This window comes from Lonchura striata, chromosome 3 (genome assembly GCF_050655825.1).
Source record: "Lonchura striata isolate lonStrDom1 chromosome 3, ASM5065582v1, whole genome shotgun sequence".
Taxonomy (NCBI): domain Eukaryota; kingdom Metazoa; phylum Chordata; class Aves; order Passeriformes; family Estrildidae; genus Lonchura; species Lonchura striata.
In genome coordinates this window covers 102,676,533-102,687,115 of record NC_140705.1, presented here as the reverse complement: position 1 = coordinate 102,687,115, position 10,583 = coordinate 102,676,533, and the positions used below count along the sequence as shown (strand labels likewise).

The window sequence follows — 10,583 nt, the reverse complement described above, 5'->3', positions numbered from 1 at the left end:
AAAGGGGACTGTGTACAGGGGGTTAGTAAAATAAACCACAGTGCTCTAGACACACCCTACAGCACAGAGTTACTCCTTGCCAGAAGCTGTGGACAAACAAATCTGTGTTGTTGCTTACACGACTTCCCCCAGACACTGCTATAGGCCTCTCCCAAAAGGAAAACTAGTTTGACTGAATGGCCACTCTGATATTCCTGTGTCCTGCTGCACCTCCCTGCTAAAGGATATGGCACTGTAGTTTTGCCCAAAAAGCATTCTTAGAAGAACTGGACTGCATCAGTCACAGCCTTCTTGGTTGTGCCCTGCAATAGAGGAAGGGCTATTAGACCTCCCTCAGTTCCACCCACCTGTGCCAGGCAGAGACATCATCATTTCAGTGTCTGCCTTTCCCTGGTACTGCTGTCTGTGTGTGGGCTGCTGGCACAAGGGACCTCTTGTTCCCTCTGCATGGTCACACAAGCTGTGTCTCAAGCTGGTTTACGTCAGAAAGATGCTCTGCTGGCCCTGAGTGCTGGGTCTTGGGCCCAGGTCTCCCAATGACTATCAGGTATTTTCTGCGCATTTCCTGCACAAAGATATTCTCAGACAAAGGGAAAATCCTCACAGATGTAATCTTAAAAAATACAACAGAAAGGTAAGAAAGAGGCCTATAAGAATACACTGTATGTACTGTCACTGGACACTTTATAATATTATACATTATTAGGGTCCTGGCTAGAATTATCCCAAAGATTATAGCATCGTACCTCTATATTTTAGCCACAGACACATGCTGCCTTTACCAAATCAATGTAATCTAACCCAGGAGCAGAGGCACCAAAGTGAGGAAAAGAGCTTCTGTGTTTTTGACATCAGAGTATCTGCTCTCAGAATGTAATTACTATTACATCTGTTTAGTGTGCACAATTCTGTATCCTCAGAGGCCTCTATCAGGTCACAGTCCATTTGCAGTACTTTTCCAACCTCATTCTTTCCAGTGTCAAGTGGCTTACAGCAACAGATTGCACTTAATTTGGTCTGAAGACTATTTAAATAACCAGATGTGTTATGAAGCAGTGACACTGAAATACCTCTTTCGTTGGAGAGTTTTCTTTCTGTATTCTGGCACTGGTATTTAGGAGATGGAGTAGAATGCAGTTTCTGGAGAACTCAGCAGCCCCACACAGGGTGGTGCACTTTCCAGGCCCCTGCTGGCTCTCAGCAACCTGCTCCTGTTGAATTCAGCCTCTGAGAAGTTAAAGGCTTCCTTCTGCCTTTGGCACACAGGCACCAGCAGAAGAGACTATTGTCTGTCCTCAGCACAGCCAAGGGCAAGAAAGGAACAAAGACTGGATTAAATTCATAGGACTGCAGTAATACATGTTCCCATAAACAACCATAATTAGAAATTTGCAAGCTAATTATAGGGTTTTAGAATAAGAAAGTGCACAGCCAATGTCCAAAGGTTAAAAAAAAAAAAAAAAAAAGATTTCTGTGACATTCCAGCTGGACAGCATTGCCACCTACCGGCAGATATTCCAGCACCGACCAACCAGGGAACAGGCAGCAGCTTCCTAAGCAGGCCAAATGCAGATTCCTCACTGTCACCCCTAGAGCAGCCCACGAATGGAGAGTAAAGTGAACACAAGTGATGTCAGCCCCGGTGTTCAGTGCCTGAGAGGAAGATGGCACCAGTGGCCAGCACACTGCCATGGGAGCAACTGCCACCATGAACACGGTGCCTCTCAAGTTGGGTGGTAATGATGTTTGTTCTTCAGGCTGCCCCAAAGGGCTCTCAAGAGGCTTCCTTAGACCCCTCAGCACAGTGTCCTGCTCGTCCCTCAGACAACACTACATCAGTCATACTCCTGAAGCACAATTTAGGACTGAAATTGAACAGGCAGGGAGAAAAAAACACCTGTTGCCAACAGGCAAATAAATCTCAATCTCTGCACTGGACAGTAGTTTTGATTAATTTTGTCCGGAGATGGAACTAGGTAGATGGATGCTTGCCAATAATTTTAAGAAGCAGGTCCTCAAAAACTCATCACCCTACAGCTTGAAATATAACCAAGTGCAAACTAGAGAATTCTCAAGTGTGCCCAGGATCTCATGCCTTCAGGAAAACCTACTATGACATAAAATCCAGCCATTCCACAGAGTCCTCAAATGACAGTGGAGGTCCCAGCCTTGAGTGTTGAACCAGAACTTTGGAAACTTGTTTCTAAATACACACGGCAAAGACTAAGAGGAAGGTGTACAACACATGGAAGGACATCAGAGCTCCACCAGCCATCAAGGCCCTTGCCCACGCCAGGAAAGGTTCAGCAGGTGACCCCAGGGCAAGTCACTTCAGCCTTTCCAACCTCTGCTCTTCCCCTGCGTGTAGAGCTCGCTCAGTTTTTCCTGCTGCAGAGGATGACTGGGAATGATACATTCCTGCAGCATGAAACACCAAGTACATCCAAACAGCACAACCTGCCCAAGTTCAACCACACTGAATATTGACCTGTTACCAAAATAGTAACCCAGCTCAGCTCTGCAGAGCTTAGCTCTGCTCTGCAATGCTCAGCTGTGCAGCATGAGATACCTTAGTTCCATGGGGTAAGATACAACCAAGTCAAAGTGGCATTTATCAATATTTCCTCAGCTTTTCATCTCTGCAAAGTGATGGGAGCATCACTTTTGTGGGGGCAAAAGAGTGAAGCTCAAGACAACTCTAAAGGAAATAAGTAACAAAGGATTGCACTGCCCACAAGAACTGGCTGGGATGGAATCTTTTAAACAGTGTCAAGGAAGATGGGCATGGCAGCAGCAGCTCAGAGAATGTATCTTTCATCTTCTTCCCATGACAGTGACTTCTGCTTCTGAATATTTTGCTGCTAAAAAAACTCAGTTGAGTTCTGCATGATTCTCAGAATGGAAAATGGTGCAGAACGGAGAAGGTGAGTGTGATAGGGAAGACTGTCACACATACACACTCTCACCCAAAAGGTAGGTTTCACATCTACAAGACTTCTATTATTCAAGATCTTAGGAAGAACCTCAACTTGCCCAGCCAGGCAAGCTTCTGCAGGCCCTGCCTCATCATCTGACCTCTGCCTCACTCCATGACTTCTGACAGCAGCCATCTCCCTCCACCACTGCCTCACCTTTTCCACTGTTGTTCCAGCCTTCACCCTTGCCCACGACATGCACTTCTTGGTAGACCTGGCAGCAAGTCTGTCAGCTATGTGAGTATCAGGTTAACATCCCACGCTGCTTCACCGTTCTCTCATGCAAATTTCTCAACCTGATTTTCACCACATTCTTACTGCTGTAACCTTCTCATCTGGTTCAGTCTGTGGTGCACCTGCCACAACAGGGATCTGAAGCAGTATTAAGAAGCCAAGCTTCAGCCAAAGGGTCAGTAAAATGAACTTCTTCCCTGAGGGTGCAAGGCATGGAAAATTATTCTGGCTGTAAGGGCCTAGGGAAGACTGAAATCTGTTGGCCCTTACCCAACAGCAGATACTCAGTCCCAAGGAGATGCACAGGGTCTTGGTGCTTGTGGGGAAAGATGGAGAAGGGAAGGATGCAACATGACTCAAGCCTCTTTATAAACCTGAGAACCTACATGGAGGTGGGTAGAACAGAAAAGGAGACTTACAAAAGCAGCAACTGCTGGGAAGTTTCAGAGTGCACTTGTAACTGACTGGACAGGAGAAAATAAAGCAGAATCACTGCCCCAAAGTTTAAGCAGCTTGGCTTTGTAGCAGAAATGATAGCTTAGAAGTAAATGCTGGCACAGAAATATTTTAAAGCATCAGCAAAGCATACCCAGCATGTCAAGAAAAATAAACAGAAAATTTCTCTGTCCTGAACACACACCAAAAAAAGGGTTTTTTTTTTTAAGAAGAAATAGTTTGATTCCTTTTTGTACCATGAGAGACAACTACCAAAACCCTAAAGGAAGAAGAGTCCACATCATATTACTAAAGGCCCTTTGCCTTTTCCCTACTAATGAGGAACAGGGCAGGAGTTTTTATGATCTTGACCAAGGCAACAAAAAGCAAATTATTTAAACTAAGTATGAACATTCCAAACAATGGAGTTCTTTACAGCTGTGATCTCTGGGTTTCCCGCTGCTATTTTCTTTACTTCTTCCAAAATTCTACTTCCTACCCCACACCAAGTTTTCCAAAATTACACTATCTTTACATAAAATATGACCTAGGGAATAGGAGGGATGCTGTCTTCTAAGAGTGCATTTGGGATTAACCTTGTTATGTAAAGTCCAGAGACAAAAGCTGCTTATCTGGGCAAGACGCTTTGACATCACTAGCTAGAAAATACCAAAGTAGCATAAATCAAAGCATAATCCCCATGATAAATAAAAGGGGTTTTCTTGTTTGGTTGGGGTTTTCCTCCATTGACATTTCAGATCAGTTATTTTAAAAAAAAACCTTTCAATAGTTGGATTAAAAGTCAAGGAAACTCCATTTCTTACCTATGTTTCTGCAAGTTTTATGTTCATAAGGATGTATGGAGTTTCTGTGCTGGATCAGGGCTTTAGTCTCTAAAGAGTTACATCTCTGCAACAACTACAAAATGCTTCACAACAAAAGAAAACTAGGGAAAGGAGAGGATTCTATCATCTTCAGAAGGTTTCACACATCAAAACAGTTATAAAATTATCCCTTGAGCAATGGTACAAATCTTCATGTTTACTTCAAAACACTGTAGCAGACACAGACACAGTTTTCTATTTGCTCTTTAATGAACTCTCCCCACTCTGACTGCTGTACACTTAATGTTTTTGTCAAAGTCAACTCCCCTTGAGTCCTTCCTTCAGGCATTCCAGAACAGCAGCTCCTGAGGAGCACCGGCTTCATGAGTGAACTCTGCAGTAGGGTTATGTACAGAGGGGCCTGCTGGGTAACCAAGAGTCAAGGTGTGGAAAGGAAGAGTGCAGGCACTGAGCAAATTACCACAGCTGGCACACCCACAAGCTGTGCTGGGCTCCTGCTGCCTGTCCAGACCTGTCTCACCTCACAGTGGACTGTCAGCAGACCCGTGAAGTCACTGTCACTGCCTGTCTCAACACCATTCCACAGCTCTTTCTCCATCAGCCTAAGGTATGTCGATGGCACATGCCTCACTGCACTTCAAAGAGAGAAAGACTTGATACACGCCTCACAGGATCAGAAAAGCAGACCACAACTCCAGAGCTTTCAGTCTAGGAACTGCAACTCCAGATGGGGGGGGGGGGGGGGGGTAAACTGTCTATTATGAACTGAACAACTGATTCAAGTAAAGAAAACCAGAGACCTTTCCTGCTTCTATTTTAGAATAAAAATAATTTGCTACCATTACTGCTCTAGAGTATTTTGCTGTTACACTTTCTAATGAGATAGAGCAATAAACTGTCCAGAGAAACACCACATCTCAAATTCTGAAAGAAAATAACATATTAGTGAATAGACTTTCAAAAAAAATCATTTATGTGAAAGGATGTTCTATTTACAAAGGTCAGTTTGCTCTGTATGATATCCATAACCACTACCAGAAAAAAATATACATAAAATAAACACCTTATCTTTCAAATAAACATTTACAAATATTCTGCTTGAAACTACTAGAAAAATTAAGACATTTGAAATGAAGAGTGCATTCTGCATGCAGTTAAGATAGAAATTACATTGCTGGACTTCAGTGTGTAATTTCTTATCACTGTGAACAACATACACTTGGGCTTTTCTGGAACACCACAGCTTGGTTATTACCTTAGGATCTCAAAAGGAGGACATGGATCTCCATTAACAAGTTATTAGCTACTCTGTGTTCTCCCATTAAGAAAGGACATCCCAATTTTCTTCTCAGTAGGAGGGTCTGGTCTTGTCCAACTTGGTGTCCTTTTCCCTGAGTTTCTCCTTAGTGTTCTGCTAGGATGATGGCTGGCTTGATACATCTACCAGTCCTTGGTGAGGACTCTTCCCATTACAAGGCAGAGTTCAGAAATTCCAGGAGCTGGGCACGGTTCCGGTCTCTCTGTAGAGCAAACAAGCAGAGGCAGTGGTTGGACAAACCTGTACTCAGGAGCAAGGCCACAGATCCCTGTTTTCTGTGGGGCTTCCACGTCCCAAAGCAAGCACCATTGATACAGCTGAATCTAACCAGCTACCAGTGAGGTGTGGGTGCCCAGGGGAAGTGCCAGGCAATGGCTACACTTGAGACAAGCTGTCAGTATTCCATGAGACATTTCCTAAGTGGCTCCCTAAGGAGGCTCCACTGGGTTGTCATTGTGCAGCTCACAGCTTGCCCAGGAAGGAACTCACAAGCACAACAGATGCTCCTCTCTGGTGGCTGAGGCAATTTTCACTGTACTCACAGCAAGTCCTGAGCTTTAGGAAGTATCTTTTTTTCCCTATGCATATACAATAGCTTATGCAGCATAACAGAACCCTGAATTTGGGTTCTCTCTTCACATAAGAGATGACCCAACCAGTCAATTTCAGTGATTTTTATAAAAAAAATTGAATTTTTAAATATTGTAAATAATGGATGTTGTTAAATTCAGCAAGACCACAGGCACCAATCGAAAAAAAGGACCAACATCAAATATTTGACATTAAATATTGTAACAAAGCAGGCTCCTGGAACAAAACTAGCAAACGTTCAGCATAATTTAACACGCACTTTGGTGTCACAGAGAGAAGATAATGTGTTTTCAATCAAATTTAACTTAGAATGCTCAGGACTGCTTTGGTAGCTGTAGAATGAATGATTAGGGCTGAATCTGAATCTGCCAAGCTGGATACTTCAAGGAAGTAACACTTCCCGACCAGTACCAGAGCCCTCTGCAGGTCACCCTAAGGTGCTGAAGAGTGGAGGTATTATTTAAGTGCTGAGTCCAAACATCCACAGGAATAGCACAGCACTATGCACTGGGTATCTCAGCAAAAATATTTGACTGCTCTGAGAAAATGCAGGAGCATGTGGTCCTAATAATACAACTGGGTTTTTAAAAATTCCTCTCTAAATAAAGGGTAGTCTTGCATGTGTAGGAAAAACACAGTGAAGTAGCAATTACCAGAAGCGATCACAAGAGACTGAAAGAAGATGAATACAATCAGCACCACTGTAAGAGAAAGCTACAAACTGGCTAATGATTACAGGCTGAAATTCTAAGGACCTGCACAAGCATCCTTTGGTTTATCTGCTCATGACTGAGTATTCCAAGCCCCTTCGTAACATAAAACCTGCCAAAAGAATGAATTAAAATTTCTCAGAGGGCATCACAGCCGCACTAAAAGCTACATTCAGTTTACAACTCTTAACCACTCTTCTACAAAAACTACCTCTACAAAAAATATTAAAAGATCAAGTATTTTTTCTTAGGAACATTTAGACTAATTAACTCCTACCTCTATATCTTCCTTAGTCTTTTTTATTTTCATCTTAATTTTCTTTCCAGTTATCATGCTGTAGTTTTCATTCTTCTTTTTGTTCTTGAAGAACTGAAATGAGACCACATGTTAAAAACACATAAGCTTTTTTCTGTAGAAATCTTATGTAAAATAACAGACAATAATCTTTTATACTTCCTTACTGTCCACAACAACACAGAGAGAGGTTTTGACTGGTTGATGACCAAACTGATGATCTTATAAACAGTTTTATGACAGGATGGATTAAGTATGTAGGTGAGAAATAAAACAGGGCTTCACATTTGGACCAGCATACCTTGGAAAGCTGGACAGGTCCTGTTTTCTCTTTCCTTTTCTTCTTTTCCTTCTTTTTCTTCATTTTGTTCTCCTTTTTCCTCTTCTACAAGAATAAGACATACACTCTTATGCTTACAGCCTAACAAGGAAAAAAAAACCCCAAACCCCCCAAGGATCTCTCAAGACCACTCAAGTGAAGACAGCCACAACTGCTGGCCCTCACCACTGCTAGACAAGTAGTACAAAGTAACACAGCAGAGTTAGCAACCCTTGGGACTCTGAGGAACAGAAAAGGTCTGATTCCTCGCCTCTCTTTTAAAGTAACCTCAATATAAATCACTGGACATGGAATAGGAAAAATTACAACAGCAAGAATTTACCATTCACTTCTCTCACCAACTAGAAATAATTTCTTCTAGAAAATTCTATAAAGTTATCAAAATTCCCTACTTTTCTTCAGAGACTACTCTAAACTCCAGCTGGGCCAGCAATGATTGGCAAAAGTAACTTCTATATGTTTTCTCTTTTTGTATAAAGTCAGGTACTCATCAGTTCAGCTACCACAACCCTAAAAGCATGATTTAGATTTACAAAGCCACAGAAAAAAGCATTGTCTTACATGACATTTAAGGTTATAATATAAAGAACTGTTTTGTTTGTTAAGTATTTATATATCTTTGTAAACTTTTACCTTTTTGTTGTGTTTTTCCTTTTTCTTTTTCTTTGACTTAGACTTAGGAGAATCTAAAATTAAGGAAAGAAATAAACAACAAAATTAAATCCTGTAAGTTTAGCATTCTGAAAAAGGCATTTGTTTTACAGATAAGACAGAGAAATGTGAAACATATGAAGAAAGTTCTATAGGATATATATATATATATATACACATAGATATATATACACTGACAGAGGTTGAACGAACCCTGAAAAAGAGAACACATTAAGTTACTGCCACTTACTGGACTAACATGGAAACTGAAAATACCTGATTTACTGATTCTGCAGATGTGCTGGCTTCACCCAAGTTCTCAAAGTTAAACACTTGAAATGTTAAGACCAAAGTAGGACTAAATCAAACCTACAACTCTGGTCCAGATAGACTGGTGAAGTAAACCAAGATCTGTGTTTTGAAAATGCAACAAATTGAGGGGCTTAAATATATGCAGCATATTGCTACCAAGTAATATCTATTTGAATGGCAGTTTTTCTTTAGAAGGAATTCAAATTAACACAAGAACATTGCAAACTGTTTGTGAAGTGGCACCTTTACACACAATTGGAAAGGGTTATGAGAGAGACACTGAACAAGCAGCACTGGTATTCCGCACTGTCACTCTGTGGTGGTTTGTTTTTTAAAACAAACTTCCAGTTTTGATTGCTCTCAGGAGTGTAATCAAAACTGGAAACCATCATCTGCATGTGGAGGTAGCTTACCTCTACTACTACTGGAAGAAGATGACCTTGATGATGAGCGTGATGAGGAGGAAGAAGTGGATGTACTGCTAGAAGACGATGTGGATGAAACAGAGGAGGATCTGCTTCTGCTGCGCTTTCGTTTCCTTTTTTCTTTTCCTTAGGGCAACACAAGGCAACAGTGACAAGCCTGCTAGCAACCGTGACCTACAGAAATGACTCTCAGTAGAACTTAAAACAAAATAAACCCCTGTTTTGAGGGGTTGGCTGTGTTTTTCCCTGCTCTTCCAGCGTGCCATGGTCTAATGCCACAAACCCAGTAAGTGACACAGAGGGTGACACACAAACAAACACCACAGAACAGCAACAGATCACAGCACCTACCTCGGGCCTTCAGCCCTTCTTCTGAGGTTGCACACAGCGTCCTACTTTTTTCATCCTTCCTGTTGTCCATATCTAGTCAGAGGCAAGAGGACACTCAATAATATCATTTCCCAAAGACTTTGGGGGGGGGGGGAGTTCAGAAACAGGGGAAAGGAGCCAGCACGCCTGAGGGTGGGCCAGGTGGGAAGGGAGCACAGAGGGTGACCCGGTCCAACCCCCCGCTCCAGCAGGGCCATCCCGGGCCACACGGCACAGGCCGCACCCTCTCACGGCACGGCACCGCCCTGCGAAGGGAAAGCTCGTTCAGCTCAGCGCCACGAACCGGAGCCAGCAGCCCCCGTGTCGGGCCGTGGCCGGGCCACGGATCGCGGCCGCAGGGCCCCGCGCCCCGGCCAGCCCGGCCCGCAGCCCTTCCCGGCCGCCCCGGGCCCCCGCCGCACCCGCGCCGCGCCGCCGCTCCTCCGCCGCCGCCCCGCCGCTCCTCCGCCGCCGCCCCGCCGCTCCTCCGCCGCCGCCCCGCCGCACCCGCGCCGCGCCGCCGCTCCTCCGCCGCCGCCCCGCCGCTCCTCCGCCGCCGCCCCGCCGCTCCTCCGCCGCCGCCCCGCGGCTCCTCCGCCGCCGCCCCGCGGCTCCTCCGCCGCCGCCCCGCCGCTCCTCCGCCGCCGCCGCCCCGCGGCTCCTCCGCCGCCGCCGCCCCGCCGCTCCTCCGCCGCCGCCGCCCCGCCGCTCCTCCGCCGCCGCCGCCCCGCCGCACCCGCGCCGCCCCGCCGCTCCTCCGCCGCCGCCGCCCCGCCGCTCCTCCGCCGCCGCCGCCCCGCCGCCCCTCCGCCGCCGCCCCGCGGCTCCTCCGCCGCCCGCGCCCCGGAAGGGCCGGGGCCGCCCGCCGCCGCTTCCTGCCGCCCTCACGGGCCCTCCCTCACGGCAGCCGCGGGCCCGAAACGCGGCCCCGCCCCGTCCCCTTCCCCCCGCACCGCGCCGCGGTCCCGCGGTGCTGGAGCGGCTCCTGATCCTGCTCTGAGCCGCAACAAACCCAAGCCCTGCTGAGCGCAAAGCCGCCCCGCCACGAATCACCGCCGCGGTGCATCCCCACACCTCGGATTT

At 45.7% G+C, this 10,583-nt stretch overlaps 1 protein-coding gene across 1 annotated transcript; it reads right to left on the bottom strand.

The window, feature by feature from the left end:
* Window positions 1-5,441: 5,441 nt before the first annotated feature.
* On the bottom strand, window positions 5,442-10,148 carry LOC110479953 (uncharacterized). The gene is made up of 7 exons (XM_021547573.3): window positions 9,923-10,148; window positions 9,483-9,554; window positions 9,120-9,257; window positions 8,377-8,429; window positions 7,705-7,788; window positions 7,386-7,478; window positions 5,442-6,009 (listed from the first exon to the last, which is right to left on the bottom strand). The coding sequence occupies exons 2-7, from the start codon at window positions 9,550-9,552 to the stop codon at window positions 5,959-5,961; spliced, it is 489 nt and encodes a 162-aa protein (XP_021403248.3). The 5' UTR covers window positions 9,553-9,554; window positions 9,923-10,148; the 3' UTR covers window positions 5,442-5,958.
* Between the last annotated feature and the right edge of the window lie 435 nt (window positions 10,149-10,583).

Excerpts from the sequence above, each read along its gene's own strand:
- LOC110479953 (XM_021547573.3), bottom strand. The coding sequence starts at position 9,552 with ATGGACAACAGGAAGGATGAAAAAAGTAGGACGCTGTGTGCAACCTCA. Across the intron at positions 7,789-8,376 it reads AGGAAAAACACAACAAAAAG|AAGAGGAAAAAGGAGAACAA; the intron begins GTAAAAGTTTAC and ends TTATTCTTGTAG. Across the intron at positions 6,010-7,385 it reads AGACTAAGGAAGATATAGAG|AGAGACCGGAACCGTGCCCA; the intron begins GTAGGAGTTAAT and ends TTTGCTCTACAG.